Here is a 17,371-nt window from a genome sequence, read left to right on the forward strand (position 1 = left end):
GATGATGTAAGTATAGAAATAATTACTGTATATGCAGTGGGCTTTGGGTAGATTTCTGTTAGGCTGGTGACTAGTTATCCAATCCAGATTGAAGTTTTGGGCACTTCAAAGCATTTTTAGTTTGGTAGAACAGCAGATTAAATGGTTAGAAGGCACACTGGAGCTATTACCTGTACCTTGAAAGAGAGAGTTTAAACAGAACTTTCTCAGTTAACATCTGAAATATAATAAAAAATATAGTAACGTTTTTATTTGTATTGGACTTTTTAGCAACGGAGGTGGGTGCTTTAAATAAATTAACTTATGAGTACTAGTATAGTATTTTTAAATAGATTCTCACAAGTCTTTACACTGAATTCCCACAGGATTATGTGCTGGGAGAAAGATTAAGCTCAGCAGTTCTCAACTGGGGTCCATGGTCCCCTGTTGGGCCGCAAGCCTGTTTACGGGGGCCCTGAGGCAGAAGCCGGGAAACACAGGACTGAAGCCCCAAGCCCCAGCATGTCCCCTGCTGTCTTCACCCTGAGCTACCCTCTTGCCCATACACAGCCCCTAGTTGCCCCCTGCCTGCACCCTGAGCAGTTTTCAAACCTTTTGAGCTGAGCCCCTCCCCCCTTTGAGTTATGTTTGTTTGTGTGCCCATCCCACCCAAGACAGGCCAGGTGGCCTTCTGAGATGAGTCGGGAGATGGAGGTGGTGATCCCTCCTTGCACCTTGCGTGCAGAGCTGGCCCTGCCCCCCCTCCCCAAATAGAAGTCAAACTATGTCATAGCATGTTGGGTCGGGTGGGGGTGGTCAGAAAGAAAAAGGTTGAGAACCCCTGATTTAGCGCATGTTAAAGTAACTGTAAAAAGATTTTTCTCCAATTGTTGTCTTGGCTTTTTCATTTTGTAACAGATACGTTCAAAGTGACAAGTTCAAGTAGTTGTCACTTCACCACTTATGGCCACTGGTAAATAGGTGATGCAGGAGCAGACCAAAGGCCAGGTGGGGAGAGGTACTGCTTAAGCCCATGCTCCTAGAGGCAGCGTGTCTGCCTCCGATACAGTGCCACAGGAGCATACAGTAGTGCAGGGATCGGCAACCTATGGCACGCGTGCCACAGACGGCACGCAAGCCAATTTTTAATAGCACGCTGGAGCCTGCTGGGACTCCAGCATGCCACTAAAAATCCTGCCCAGCCCGGCACGCTCTCCTCTGCCCTCCACTTCCCCCGCGGGGGCAGGGAGCAGAAGCATAGCTGTGCGCACGGGGTGGGCAAATGGCCCCACTCTCCCAGCAGTGCAAGCTGCGGGGTCCGCGCTCCTGGGCCGGAATGCGGGGCCGAGTGCAGCAAGCTGCCGTCCCCTTCCCTGGTGCTCTGCTTCCGCGTGCAGCGCACTGGGGGTTGGGGCTGTGTGCTCCCACGGAGCAGCGTATCTAGCTGTATGTGGAGCCTCATGGTAAGGGGCCCAGGGCTGTGGGGGTTGGATAAGGGGTGGAGGTAGTTAGGGGACAGGGAGCAGGGTGGGTTGGATGGAGGGGGTGGGATCCTGGGGGGGGGGGTTGGATGGGGCATGGGAGTCCCGGGGTTTGTGAGGGGGCAGGGGATGAACAGGAGTCAGGGCAGTCAGGGGACCGGGAGCAAGGAGGGTGGGGGGTCTCTGTAGGGGGTGGTCAGGGGACAAGGATCTGCGGGGGTTGTATGAGTTGGGAGTTCTGGGGGTCCTGTCAGGAGACAGGGGTGTGGAAAGAGGTTGGGGCAGGCCGGGAGTGGTGAGGGGGTTGGATGGGTCGGGAGTTCTGGGGGTCCTGTCAGGAGACAGGGAGTGGTTGGATAGGCATGGGAATCCCGGGGGTCTGGCTGGGGATGGGGGTGTGGATGAGGGTCGGGGCAGTCAGGGGACAGGTAGGAGGTAGAGTCCAGTCTGGGGACAAGGAACAGGGAGGCTTAGATAGGGGGTGGGGTCCCAGGAGGGGGTAGTCAGGGGACAAAGAGCAGCGGGGTTGAGAGTTTTTAGGAGGGCAGTCACCCAGCACTCTCCCCTGACCCCTGATCCCTGACCCCACCCACCCCATACACACACCCACGCCCTCTGCCCTGAGCCCCGCATCCTCCCAGGCTCCTGCCCTGAGTCTTGTACCTCCCTCATACATACCCAGCCCTCTACTTGACTCCTTCATCCCCACCCACAACCCTAGCCCTGACTCTGGCACCCCCACCCATACCCAGCACCCCCTCTGCCCTGACACCTACACCCCCTCACATACCCAGCCCTGACTCCAGCCCTCTGCCCCCAGCCCTCTGGGTCCTGGCCGGCAGCCCTGCACAGCCCACTGCTGGTCTGGGGTTCTGGCTGATGGACCCTTGCCAGCCGGGGTCCTGGCCGCAGGCCCCGCTCAGCCCGCTGCCAGCCTACGTGAACAGAACCCCAGACCAGCAGCGGGCTGAGCGGGCCGGCAGCGTAAGATCAACATTTTAATTTCATTTTAAATGAATCTTCTTAAACATTTTGAAAACCCTGTTTATTTTACAATACAACACTAGTTTAGTTGTATAATATATAGATTTTTATAGAGAGAGACCTTCTAAAAAACGTTAAAATGTATTATCGGCACGCAAAACCTTAAATTAGAGTGAATAAATGAAGACTCAGCACACTGCTTCTGTAAGGTTGCCGACCCCTGCAGTAGTGTGTACTCTGTCATTTATTCTTGTTGTTGTCATCAAGTCCCCAATACCACCAGCAGCACGCCCCAGTCAGCAAAAGCAAGCAATGCATTAATGCAGATGTAGTCAATTATTTTTTGTCAAGATATAGTCAAGGTCCAGACTCCAAAGAAAATAAAAAATTATTACAGTAAGTACATAAAAAGATTTTGGGGTCTGTTCAAAATCATCTGGCAGTCTGGATTTGGCCCGCGGTCCACCTCATTGACTACTCCTGTCTCAATGCCATAGTATTTATGTTGTTAAACGTAGGATTGGCTGAGTTGGGCATTGTATCTCTTTAGCAGTAGTTTGCAATATGTGAGCATTAGTTGTCCGGGATTTAGCAAGTGTTTGCTTTTTCATGTAGTCTAAGAAGAGAAAATTTGTGACTTCTTAAAAAGCTGCTAATTCCAGTATTAATTTCTCTGCTTCTTTTCTATAAGTCACTGAATTGGTTGAGAAAAAGTATTTATTTTATGACTCAGTATATAGGTTGTGTGCCCTCCTGGGTTAGTCTTCTTTTCGATGCAATTGTTCTGTTGCATTTAGTTCCATGAAAAATTGAAAATGACAACTGGGAGAAACATTTTTGAAGTTTGGAAACATTTTTCAGCAATTTTCAGTTCAGCACCAAAATTGCATATCAGTATGATTTTAAAAACCTATAAACCATATTGCTAAATGCTTTTTTTTTCATTTCAGAGTACGCTAATGCAAATCACTAAACTTATTTACAGAATTTCACATAAAATTGAATGAATTAGTTTTTCAGTGTAAAAACATTTAAGAAAATGTAATGGCATATCATACTTAGCTTTCAATCGTCATCGCATTATTTAATGCAAAATAAAGTTTAGACAAAGAAAAGCAAACATACACAGTTGGATGTAATTTAAACCACATTTTGATGACGGTGTTGGCCAAGTGAGTGTGGATTATATTCCAGTATTGTTTTCAGTAATAGTGTTACCATGGAAACTAATGTGTATGCATGTATAAGAACCCTCCACACACTTATGTACAGCTACAGTATGTTGAGAAAGCTTTTATTGTGTTAACTTAATTTTGTAATCTCTTCTGGACTTTCACCCACCTCCCTTAAATGTTTTCTGTGTATCCTATTACCATATACTTTCTCTTCCCCTGAATCCCATTATTTCATTCATGTGCCCTTTAGTCACACGGATATATCACAGAGTTTGCTCCTGAGGGGCTGGAGGAAAATGTTGTGGCTCCTACATGAAGAGGCCAGTTGATAGGGCAAGGATGAAACAAAGAAGTTGACTTTTAAAAAAAAGAAGATGTTAACTGCTTTAATACTCAGAATTGTGGGGTTTTTTGGCCTGTGTAGCAGTATAAAGTGTAGAAGCAGATAGTAGTCACTTGTGATTAAGGAATTGGACTGGGATTCAGGATATCTGGGTTCGCTTCCTGGCTCTGCCACAGGCTCCCTGTGTGATCTGGGCTACAAGTCACTTTTTCTCCATGGATCAATTCCATACCTTCTACTTGTATTTGTTTCCCTTTCTCTCATCTTAGGTCTATATAGACTGTGAGCTCTTCAGAGTAGGAATACAGGCTGCACTTTGTGGTCCCAACAGGAGCGAGATCTAGTAATCTTATGGGCCTTGGTTCTGTTGATCCTCAGAGGCATTGCTTTCATTTCAACACCAAGCATTGTCATGTGGGTGCCCATGGAGAAGGAAATGTTGACTCAGTAAAAATGAAGACTGCAAAACCTTTAACTTTAATTTAAGATACATGCAGCTTTGTTCCATCCATTATTTTCTCCTCCATTTGCTTTTATTTCACTTTTTGATTGAGATAACATTATCTCATTACCTGGCATCTGTATTCCTAGCAAGGACAATAGCACCTAAATGTGTTAGTTACCTGCCACGTTCTCTCTTTTATTTGCTTAATTAATAAATTAGGGGGTTTTAGGTTAGTGACTGTGACTTTTGAAAAATAGTGATAATTTTTAACACAGCTCCATAGGACTTTAATATTCAGGACTTTGAATAAAACAGTTTGCAACTGATGAGGTCATTTAAATATTTTAGTTATTATAAAAGTGTGAAAGTAATATAGAATATGAGTGATATATGATATGATGATAAGACTATGATCATATAGAATGAATGTCCAAAGCATGGCCTGTTGGTCAAATCCAGCGCATGGAACCCAGAAATGTGGCATTTTAATATAGAAGTGTGGAGACTACATATCCCAATACATGTATCTTGCCATTTTGAAAAAGGTGGCCTCCTACAGGGACTATTGGTGGTATGGTAGTGAAACTGCTTCTGGAGTTTTAGGTTGAAACATGCAATTTGGACTCAAATACTTTCCAACTCATAAAATCCAACAGGGAGGCTCTACCTCATCACTAAAGGAGATTATCATAGCCTCCGGTCAGGGGTAGGGTACAAGCATCTTTTAAAGAAGCAATTATTTGGCACATTTTGTTCTATTTAGGTTCTGTACTGCATCGGTCATTGTGGAATCTGGGCATACTGTACGGGTGCATTCAATGATTTGACGATCTGTTGCATGAGGTTGTTTCTCCATTACCTTTCCTATCAGGAAAACTGCATTTGTTTTTTGTTTTAATTTATTTTAGTTTTGTTTATATACGAAGTGCTTTGAGCTCTATTGTGAAAGTCAGGTCAAAGAAATATGACTTGCACATGCTCAACAAAAATATTCTGTAGCACTATTACAGATAAAAATATTTAATAAGTGACCTTGATTTCATGGTACTTTTTCATTTAAACAGGATACAATTCTGGCAGAATTGCTTCAGATCCACAAAGAACATATAGTGGGCTATCATGAACATGATTCCCTCCTAGACCATAAAGAGGAAGAAGAATTGACTGAAGAAGAAAGGAAAGCAGCTTGGGCAGAGTATGAAGCTGAAAAAAAGGTAAAGATGTCGGCAGTAACTTAAAGTAGGTGTCAGGTGTGTGAAAGTAACCTTCAGTTTAAAAAAAGAAATTGATTGTTCTGTGAGTATAATGAATCTTTGTGGAAATAGGTCTATTATAGGCTTGAAAATGGGCTTCTGAATAATAGTATATAAATGGTAATTTTAAATATCACCTCTATAAAAGCTAACCAGACTATGAAAAGATGGATGCTGTTTTGGTGGTGGACTTTTGTATGTATTTGCTTCAAGATATTTTTACTTAGTGTTTGTTACTTTTTTATTAATAATTAGCTTTGTAGCTTTCACATTTTATATTATACATCCAATTGACATTCGTTACGATACTTCATTTTGAAAATTTATGGAAAATCTCTACCTTTGAGTTTTTTAATGGAAAAATGGGCATCTGGTTTCAAAACAAGCCCTCCTCCACCTTTCCCTAACCCCAGAAAATATTATCCAGTTGAGGCATAAATAAATACTGGAATTGGCCTGAGAGTTTGCAGTTTATTCATTGCCAAGGTCCTAGATTCTTAAACTAGAGACAGTTCTTTTCGATCTAGTAATTCCTGGGCTGTTATAATAAAAAAAAAAAAAGTGAGAGAAGGAAATTGGGTGCATAACAAGAATTTTATAAAACTGTCAAAAAGGGAGATACCCACTGATGGTCAGGTAACTACTTTGGTTTGAATTATGGACAGAAAGACAAAGTTTTAGTGGGAATGGTCATTGCAGTAAGTAGAATGAACTTCCTAGTGTTTACGAGAATAAAAATATCTTTTCTTAAAATGTGCTTATAAATTTGTGACTTAGTTCAAAAGTGTTGAAAATAATTGCATTTCACTTAACCCACTGGGAGAACAGAGAAAATTGAAACTAGCTTCCATTATCATACTGTACAAGGAGAATAAGAACTTAAGTATTGATTTGTTTGGTGTAAATAGGAGTATTGTCGCTAGAGTATTCCTCTAAAGGACGTAAAGGCAGCAGAAGTGAAAAATGCCTGAAAGTCTGAAAGATGTTGCACCTGGTGATCAGATCTGATAACTAATCTATTTTCTCTTTTGAATTCACAAAATGTGAAGTATGGAAAGTTGCTGAAGATTTTAAGTGAGCATCTTACTCAGTTTAGAGAGAATTTCAGGAGTTCACAGATATGTAGAGTAGCTGGAGATTTTTGGTAGCAATGTAATTTATCTGAGGGAACCAAAGTACTGTGTTAGATATGACACTAAAACATCTGGATGGCTCCAAGTGGAGATAAAAGTTTAACAGTCATGGATGTGCAATTGTGTAGGGCCAGAAAGGACCATGAACTCATGCCTTGAACTTTATCGTTTGTCATCTGTTTTCAATCTTTTTTTTTTTTAAATGTCTTGTCCTGAGGACAAAAGTTCTCACAAAAGAACACCATACCCAGTCTGCATAGGGGACTATGGTCAGAGGAAAATGTCCTCCCCAAAAGGGATTAAAACCTCTTAATTTACTATATTTCGTGTGTCTTTCAAACTTAATTTTGAACAGGACCTAGAACAAAAATACCCAAGAAACCCTTTCATTCACACCGGGGGAAAAGGAGGGAGAATAGGCTTCTGAACACTTCTTTTACTGTTAGAAGTGCCTTTTTCCAGTTTTATCATCTTATATAGTGCATAAGACCTCATGACATTTATTTTAAAAACGTGTAAGGTAGTACCATTTCCATTAGACAAAACAACCTGCTTGAAGGATACAAGAAATCATGCATCAGTACAACCCTGTGCAGTGTGCAGCTCCTGTCTGGGAGCTTGCAAGCTGCTTGTATACACTAGCGTGACCTGGGACAGTTGCCATTGACCGTAGTGCCCACCCCACTGGGTGGGGCTGGCGTGGGACTGCCATGCCAGAGTTGCTGCCAGCGTGGGGCACTGGCTCCTGGGAGCGGCAGCCCAACATGTTGCTACTTTTGCCAGTGTGGTTCCCGATAGAGCCCTTCGGCTCTGCGGATACTGATTTGTAGCCACGCATATAAATTTTGTATCCATGAAGGGCTCTATGCATGGGGCTTAGAATCTAAGGACTGGAATGATCAAGCAATTGACAATCTATTTTCTCTATTTGTTTTCAAATGTGAAGTCCTGCAAAATTTTGATTTTTGGAAGATTGTTGAGTAATTCCTACCAGAATTTTGAGAATTCTGTGTTCATTTGTATTTCATATGAATTCTATAGGAAAAAGACCTTTTTCAATTTAAAAAAAATTAGGCTATGTGTGCATTACAGTATATGAGAATCCTTAACAAACACAGGGTGATTTATGGCAAAGCTGAAAGTGCTATTAATACACCTGGCTAGTTACCAACTCCTAATGTTACTAATTCACATTGCCACTATTCTAAATACTTAAATCATACCCTTCATAAAATAGAATAACAGTTTATATACATATAGATTCTGAAAGAAGCATCCTCAGAGTTTCATAGACTCTGATTCATAGACTCTAGGACTGGAAGGGACCTCGAGAGGTCATCGAGTCCAGTCCTCTGCCCTCATGGCAAGACCAAATACTGTCTAGACCATCCCTGATAGACATTTATCTAAACTACTCTTAAATATCTCCAGAGGTGGAGATTCTACAACCTCCCTAGCAATTTATTCCAGTGTTTAACTACCCTAACAGTTAGGAACTTTTTCCTAATGTCCAACCTAAATCTCCCTTGCTGCAGTTTAAGCCCATTGCTTCGTGTTCTATCATTAGAGGCTAAGGTGAACAAGTTTTCTCCCTCCTCCTGATGACACCCTTTTAGATACCTGAAAACTGCTATCATGTCTCCTCTCAGTCTTCTCTTTTCCAAACTAAATAAACCCAATTCTTTCAGCCTTCCTTCATAGGTCATGTTCTCAAGACCTTTAATCATTCTTGTTGCTCTTCTCTGGACCCTCTCCAATTTCTCCACATCTTTCTTGAAATGCGGTGCCCAGAACCGGACACAATACTCCAGCCGAGGCCTAACCAGCGCAGAGTAGAGCGGAAGAATGACTTCTCGTGTCTTGTTTACAACACACCTGTTAATGCATCCCAGAATCACGTTTGCTTTTTTTGCAGCAGTATCACACTGCTGACTCATACTTAGCTTGTGGTCCACTATGACCCCTAGATCTCTTTCTGCCATACTCCTTCCTAGACAGTCTCTTCCCATTCTGTATGTGTGAAACTGATTGTTCCTTCCTAAGTGGAGCACTTTGCATTTGTCTTTATTGAACTTCATCCAGTTTACCTCAGACCATTTCTCCAATTTGTCCAGATCATTTTGAATTTTGACCCTGTCCTCCAGAGCAGTTGCAATCCCTCCCAGTTTGGTATCGTCTGCAAACTTAATAAGCATCAGAGGGGTAGCCATGTTAGTCTGGATCTGTAAAAGCAGCAAAGAGTTTGTGGCACCTTATAGACTAACAGACGTTTTGGAGCATGAGCTTTCGTGGGTGAATACCCACTTCGTCAGATGCATGTAGTGGAAATTTCCAGGGGCAGGTATATATATGCAGGCAAGCTAGAGATAATGAGGTAGTTCAATCAGGGAGGATGAGGCCCTGTTCTAGCAGTTGACGTGTGAAAACCAAGGGAGGAGAAACTGGTTTTGTAGTTGGCAAGCCATTCACAGTCTTTGTTTAATCCTGAGCTGATGGTGTCAAATTTGCAGATGAACTGAAGCTCAGCAGTTCCTCTTTGAAGTCTGGTCCTGAAGTTTTTTAGCTGCAGGATAGCCACCTTAAGATCTGCTATAGTGTGGCCAGGGAGGTTGAAGTGTTCTCCTACAGGTTTTTGTATATTGCCATTCCTAATATCTGATTTGTGTCCATTTATCCTTTTCCGTAGCGACAGTCCAGTTTGGCCGATATACATAGCAGAGGGGCATTGCTGGCATATGATGGCGTATATTACATTGGTGGACGTGCAGGTGAATGAACCGGTGATGGTGTGGCTGATCTGGTTAGGTCCTGTGATGGTGTCGCTGGTGTAGATATGTGGGCAACGTTGGCATTGAGGTTTGTTGCATGGATTGGTTCCTGAGCTAGAGTTACTATGATGCGGTGTGCAGTTACGGGTGAGAATATGTTTCAGGTTGGCAGGTTGCCTGTGGGCGAGGACTGGCCTGCCACCCAAGGCCTGTGAAAGTGTGGGATCATTGTCCAGGGTGGGTTGTAGGTCCCTGATGGAGAGATTTTAGTTGGAGAGGTTTTAGTTGGGGACTGTATGTGATGGCCAGTGGAGTCCTGTTGGTTTCTTTCTTGGGTTTGACTTGCAGTAGGAGGCTTCTGGGTACACGTCTGGCTCTGTTGATCTGTTTCCTTATTTCCTCATGCGGGTATTGTAGTTTTGAGAATGCTTGGTGGAGATTTTGTAGGTTTTGGTCTCTGTCTGAGGAGTTAGAGCAGATGCGGTTGTACCTCAGTGCTTGGCTGTAGACAATGGATCGTGTGATGTGCCCGGGATGGAAGCTGGAGGCATGAAAGTAGGCATAGCGGTCGGTAGGTTTTCGGTATAGGGTGGTGGTAATGTGACCATCACTTATTTGCACCGTGGTGTCTAGGAAGTGGACCTCCCATGTAGATTGGTCCAGGCTGAGGTTGATGGTGGGGTGGAAGCTGTTGAAATCGTGGTGGAATTTTTCCAGAGACTCCTTCCCATGGGTCCAGATGATGAAGATGTCATCAATGTAGCGTAGGTAGAGAAGGGGCGTGAGTGGACGAGAGCTGAGGAAGCGTTGTTCCAGGTCGGCCATAAAAATATTGGCATATTGTGGGGCCATGTGGGTGCCCATAGCTGTGCCACTGATGTGGAGATATATATTGTAATCAAATTTGAAATAGTTGTGTGTGAGGATAAAGGCACAGAGCTCAGCAGCCCGTTGTGCTGTAGCATCGTCAGGGATACTGTTCCTGACAGCTTGTATTCCATCTGTGTGTGGGATGTTTGTGTAGAGATTCTCTACTTCCATGGTGGCTAGGATGGTGTTTTCTGGAAGGTCACCAATGCATTGTAGTTTTCTCAGGAAATCAGTGGTGTCACGGAGATAGCTGGGAGTGATGGTGGCATAGAGTCTGAGTAGAGAGTCCACATATCCAGACAGTCCTTCAGTGAGAGTGCCAATGCCCGAAATGATGGGGTGTCCAGGATTTCCGGGTTTGTGGATTTTGGGTAGTAGATAGAATAACCCTGGTAGGGGCTCTAAGGGTATGTTGATTTGTTCTGGTGTTAGTGTAGAAAGTGTCCTGAGTAGATGGTGCAGTTTCTTAGTGTATTCCTCAGTGGGATCTGAGGGAAGTGGCCTGTAGAATTTGGTGTTGGAGAGTTGTCTGGCAGCCTCCTTTTGGTAGTCAGACCTGTTCATGATGACAACAGCACCTCCTTTGTCAGCCTCTTTGATGATAATGTCTGGGTGGTTTCTGGGGCTGTGGATGGCATTGCGTTCTGCAGGACTTAAGTTATGAGGCAAGCGATGTTGTTTTTCCACAATTTCTGCCTGTGCACTTCGGCGGAAGCATTCAATGTAGAGATCCAGACTGTCATTTCAAACCTCAGGAAGAGTCCATGTGGAGTTTTTCTTCTTGTGTTGTTGGTGGGAGGGTACCTGTGTATCAGTGCGCTGTTCAGTGTTGTCCTGAAAGTATTCTTTGAGTCGGAGACGGCGGAAGTAGGCTTCCAGATCGCCGCAGAACTGTATCATGTTGGTGGGGATGGCAGGGCAGAAAGAGAGTCCCCGAGATAGGACAGACTTAATAAGCGTACTTTCTATGCCAACATCTAAGTCGTTGATGAAGATATTGAACAGAGCCGGTCCCAAAACAGACCCCTGTGGAACCCCACTTGTTATACCTTTCCAGCAGGATTGGGAGCCATTAATAACTACTCTCTGAGTACAGTTATCTAGCCAGTTATGCACCCACCTTATAGTAGCCCCATCTAAATTGTATTTGCCTAGTTTATCGATAAGGATATCATGTGAGACCGTATCAAATGCCTTACTAAAGTCTAGGTATACCACATCCACCGCTTCTCCCTTATCCACAAGACTCGTTATCCTATCAAAGAAAGCTATCAAATTGGTTTGACACGGTTTGTTCTTTACAAATCCATGCTGGCTATTCCCTATCACCTTACTGCCTTCCAAGTGTTAGCAGAGTTGTCAAACTTCATTATATCAATACCAGATTATGAAATCTGTGAGAGAGTTAACCACTTCATATCAGACTGTGATTAAGAGAAAAAGAATAATACCTATTCAGGATTGATTCTTCGATATTGAAGATAAAATTATGTAGGGTTGATTTATGGAGACCTAGTTGTTTCCAAAGGCGTAGCTTTATTACCTGTCTGGCATAGTTGCTTTTTTAACAATCCCAAAAGAAAGAATTTACTATATTGGTGTTTGTAATTCAAATTTATTTAAAACAAAAGTATTCATCTTTGCTTTTTGCAGAAGGTGGGATTATTCTTTTAAAGAACAATGGTGGTTACACTAAGCCTATTTAGGCATTGGTGTCCCTACATTTTGGAAATACAGGTTTGCCAGAATATACTAATGGCTTTGTGCAACCAGGCATGCCTATCAGTTGCTTGGTGGTATAATTTGTTTGAACATTTTTGGGAATTATTTTTCAGCTTCAATAACTTTTGTGATCTAATTGATGTTTTTGACTTTTATTTCAGCAATGGACTTGTGTATTTGAGAATTATTTTTTGCAAGGGGTCTTGTATTTCTTTCTTCCAATGAATAAAACTCTGCATACTGCATTTCTATCAAGTCAGGCTACCCCTGTTCAGCTGGTTTTCCTATCACTAGACAATTTGAGGACATTGTTAGGATTTTCTTCTCTTACTGTGTTTATACCAGTTAATTATAGATGAACTAGACCCAAATCTCAAGACAAGTACTGAGGCTTCTCTGGGTGGTTGGAAACTTAATCATTTTGATTTCACTCTTTGGAAAGAATTTTCAATACGCTCAGATGGTTACAGTTTTAAGGGTTAAAACTTTATCTATAAGATCCTTGGTTTCTCTTGTAGGGTGTATTTTGTTTGTGTGTGTTCAATTCTTTCCTAGAACTGACAGCAGTGGCATGCTGTAGAACTTGGTTTTAACTACTATGAATATTCCTAAGTACAATTTTTGTTTTTAAGGGTCTGACCATGCGCTTCAACATGCCAGCTGGGCCTAATATGCCCCCTGTCAATTTCAACTCTCAAACTCCATATATTCCATTCAATTTGGGAGCATTATCAGCAATGAGTAACCAACAGCTAGAGGTAGGTAGTGAAATCCAAATGACACAGTGTATCGACATTGCTTTGAGCATGTCTCAGCTATTCTAATTAAGTTACAAATCAGTAATTACTGAATTTTTTAAACATCCTGATAGTTAATGCTTTCTAATTGAGTGTCACATTTTTTAAAAGTGTGCATAATCTACTAATCTACTGATTTGTGTGCATATTGAAATGCTTATACCAACAGTGTATTCTGATTATAGGAAGCTGGTCACTGTAGCAGATGTATTATATTAGGCATGTACTAGTATAATTTAAAACAAGAAGTAATGTTGAACACAGTCATAGTGAGTGTGAATGTGACAATTGTAATAATTTTACAATGCCAACTACAAAAAGTTTGTTAGATGTAAAATTTTGTCACTTGGGTTTAACACTGTTTTGATCATCTAAAAAGCACTGAGTGAGCAGATTATTTTCAGTTGACTTATTTGTATTTTCTGTTCATTTACTTGCCTCCAAAGTCTAATCGTGTGTGAGTTTATTTCTATCCTATTACCCAACTTGTGTAAAAAAGTTTCAAATGTAGTTACATAAATTGGAGATGGAGAAAAGCATTTCTAAATGTGTTAACTTAATCTCTTGCTTTGCACCTATCCTTTATTAATTCATTGTCTGCTATTCTCTCAGGACCTCATTAATCAAGGAAGAGAAAAAGTTGTGGAAGCAACCAACAGTGTAACTGCAGTGAGAATTCAGCCCCTTGAAGATATAATTTCAACTATAGTAAGTAAAATACATATTAATCCAAATTTGGTCAGGAGCTGGAAAAATGTTAAGAAGCAGTGTCAAGCAAAGTAGTGACTACTGATTGTAAATAGTCATCCACTTAATTGTCATATTATATTATATATAAAGCAGTATTTTAATTAGTGCTGATTTCTGTTACCACAGCTTGTATTAACAGCTAATTAATGATGAACTGGGGTAATAGCACCTGCGTGCATAGTAGAATCTTGTACTGCCAACGATTTGGTCCATAGCTCCATGTAAGTATTATTTACCATACAGTGAAAATGCTGGCTCCTTGCACATGAGACTGATAGGCTCAGCTGAGTGGTTTTTTCCCCGTTTTCTTCTCATACCATTTCCCCTTTTAAAATAAAATCTAAGAAAGCATGTTTTTTATTGGCAATATAAAGATCTAATAACTTCTGGTTATAGTTATAAAACTGTACTTCCCCAGAATATTTACTGGGAATGGGGCTGTCGTTCAGTGTCAACTATATTAATCCAGCTCTGAAAAAATTGCAAGAACTTGATTACCCTTACTTTTCTATCAGGGTGACTAATAAAATGTATTTTTTTTCCTTTTCAGTGGAAGGAAAATCTGACCCTGACAGAGACCCAAGTACAGGCCTTGGCCCTAAGCAGACAGGCAAGCCAGGAGCTTGATGTTAAGCGCCGAGAAGCCATCTACAATGATGTCTTGACAAAACAACAGATGGTAAGAATTCTGAATGCCTTTTAGATGGTTATATTTATTTGGATTGGGGTGTGTGAGTGACACCAACCTGGACTAGCACATGATATTACACATGTTTTTGTAGAATACCAGCTTCTTATCAGTCCCTTGGGCCCAGTAATTACCAACAGTATGCTTTGCTCCTCCGCACCAGAAAGCGCTGGGTCATACAATGTTTTGGACTAGCATTGCTCATTAGGGAGACATCCTGTAAAGTAGATTGCAAAATACAGTCTCCCGAATTCTACTAATAATTCATGTATTTGAAGGGCTTGAAGACTAAGTGGCTTAAAGAAAACCAGATACCTAACTGGCAATAGGTATGTCGCATAGAGTGGCCTTTACACCAGACCCAGTCTCCTGAAAGATGTTAACTTTCTAATCGTATATAGGAACTTTGCATCTCTTTAGTGTGATTCAGTTTACAGCATTTTAGTTCTATGGGAAAACAGATCCAAAGCACTCCGCCATGCATTGAATCTGCCTTAAAACAACTCTGAAGCCAAAATAATCCATGCCAATGCTATCTGTCTGAATCCTTTCTCATCACCCTTTCCTGGTGTGTTCCTTTACCACTGACAGGCTTTGTACTGGCACTAAGGAATTATCTTATGCAGAATGCACATAACTTAAAACCACACAACGCATTAGTACTTTCTAAGTAATCCTGAGAAATCTGAAACTTTCCCAGTAGGTGCTACTCCAACTGGAAGTGTTTTCTCCTTTGGTGTTTGTCACTAGATGTTTATTTGCCCATCAACTTGTAGGATTTTCAAAGGGGTGATAAATGGTACCTGACAACAAATGCTGTAACTAATACATGGGAGTAATTTCACAGTATAGTGCATATCACCATGGCAACTAACATAAATGCTGCCTGCAATACAATAGGCAAGTCATTAGGAGAACTTAGTCCTAAATGGTGTTACTAACTGGTTTCTACAGTTATCAGCTTGTGAATGCCATCACGTTAGTGATGGTGATAACAATAATGCTTTTTTCTTCAGCCATGGTACCCCTAACAAATTGATTTTTAACTCTAAACTTGATACTTGCTGCATTAAGACAGGTCATGCACTTGTAACAGCTCCACTTTCCCTCCACACAGTTAATCAGTTGTGTTCAGCGGATACTTATGAACAGAAGACTACAGCAGCAGTACAATCAGCAGCAGCAGCAGCAAATGTCTTATCAACAAGCAGCAATGAGTCATCTCATGATGCCAAAGCCTCCAAATTTAATCATGAATCCTTCCACCTACCAGCAGATAGATATCAGAGGAATGTATCAGGCAGTTTCTGGTGGTATGCAGCCACCACCATTGCAGCGTGCACCACCCCCAATGAGAGGCAAAAATCCAGGACCTTCCCAAGGGAAATAAATGTGATTTTGCACTAAATGGATTGTTAAAATCAGAGAGAGAACTTTTTTATTTTTTTAGGAATCAATGGCTTAACAGAACTCAACTGCATAAATAGTTTGGATCCCTTAAATGCCATGTTCCATATTAATGTTTCAACTGTGTTTTTAAATAGGATGTAACATTTTTCCCTCTCATGTCAGTGATGTTGCCTAGAATCTTCTTACATGTGTTGAATACAGAAGATATCAAATTGTTTTCAGTGAAAACAAGCCCTTCCATAATAGTCGCAGCTCCACTGGTTTACTGTCTAAAGTCCTATTCTTGTTTTTAGTAGCCATAAAACCATCATCAAACATGAGAAACTTAGGAAAGACTACAGATCTGTATGTTTCAGTATGCCATATATAAAATGTACACGGCTGAGTTCTTGATTAGAGTTGATTCCTCAAATTATGGAATACTTTTCTAGTTACCCATTTCTTGAAATTAGTGAGTGTGATAAGACAGAGAAATGATCTAGTTTCTTTTTGACTGAAGTCTGGACTCATGCTATATCATCTGTGCGGAATAAAACAGGAACTGAAAATTCTCTTGAGACAAAATTGAGTGCAATATTCTTAAATACTACGGCTCTGAAACTTTGTCATGCAGTTATATAGAAACTGTGTGTACAGCCTTAAATTGTGACTTGAGAAGAGAACTTTTCTTCTCCAGTCTTCTGCAACTTTTTATTTTCAGTTTTATGTGATGGAATAACTGGTAAATTTAAATTTACAGCTTTGTATCCTTCACACATTATTTCACTGTTTATTGACTCTGATACAAAGCACATTTCTGTTAACTCCTTGATGCTGGTGCTAATGTCTCTTCCCATTGCTGGCAATGGGATAGGGACCAAAAGAATCAAATTACTGGTATTTTGGAGGTTACGATAGTGGTGATTCTTAGGGTTACTCCCTGTTTTATAAACAACATCAGAGTGGCAGAACCATTGCCGACTTTAAATTCATACAATGAATGAATGTGCTTTAAGAATTTCCAGTGTTGCCAGAATCGTGAAATAAATCTCCTTGTATAGATAAGGATCTCTTCATACCATGCTCTTCTCCCTACCCCTTCTTCCATTTTTGTAAGAAAATAAGTTAGTACAAAAAGACCTTGATCCTTTGATTTTTTTTAAATTTTTTTATTTTTATTTTAAATCTAGACCAAGGTATGTTTCTAATTGATTACATGTCATTAACACCTACGTTCCCAACATTTTAATGGGTAGCAGCACATTTTCTGTGCTTATGATGATCCATTTACACACACACACGACTTTTCTTTCCATATAGTTTGTCTGATACTATTTTTAAAGGAAAACGTTTTTAGAATGTGGGAGACAAATGACAGAAATATTTGAGGTGATACTGCATCAGGTATTGAAAACAGCTAGAAAATTGTTGATAAACGAAAGCTGGATGGAGGGATTTGCTGTAGCTATCACTATAGTCGCATGACTTGCTGACATCAGCTAGAAGTGTTTTGGTTTCTTGAATCACTCGTGAAGGACTTCTTTCAGTTTTAATGTCCTCAAAAGAGACGTGTTTCCGCGTACAAATGCTGTGA

At 41.2% G+C, this 17,371-nt stretch overlaps 1 protein-coding gene across 4 annotated transcripts in view; it reads left to right on the forward strand.

The window, feature by feature from the left end:
• Nucleotides 1–15,878, forward strand: part of ATRX (ATRX chromatin remodeler) — a 143,934-nt gene extending 128,056 nt beyond the window's left edge. For all 4 annotated transcript variants that reach the window (XM_050964570.1, XM_050964572.1, XM_050964571.1 and 1 more), the window contains 5 exons: nucleotides 5,472–5,621; nucleotides 12,786–12,911; nucleotides 13,563–13,658; nucleotides 14,251–14,379; nucleotides 15,506–15,878. In XM_050964570.1, the coding sequence (XP_050820527.1) occupies nucleotides 5,472–5,621; nucleotides 12,786–12,911; nucleotides 13,563–13,658; nucleotides 14,251–14,379; nucleotides 15,506–15,778 (774 nt within the window). In that variant the 3' untranslated portion in view covers nucleotides 15,779–15,878. The remainder of the gene's footprint in view (nucleotides 1–5,471; nucleotides 5,622–12,785; nucleotides 12,912–13,562; nucleotides 13,659–14,250; nucleotides 14,380–15,505) is intronic.
• The last annotated feature ends 1,493 nt before the right edge of the window (nucleotides 15,879–17,371 follow it).

The sequence above is a fragment of the Gopherus flavomarginatus genome, chromosome 8, assembly GCF_025201925.1.
Source record: "Gopherus flavomarginatus isolate rGopFla2 chromosome 8, rGopFla2.mat.asm, whole genome shotgun sequence".
NCBI classification, from domain to species: domain Eukaryota; kingdom Metazoa; phylum Chordata; order Testudines; family Testudinidae; genus Gopherus; species Gopherus flavomarginatus.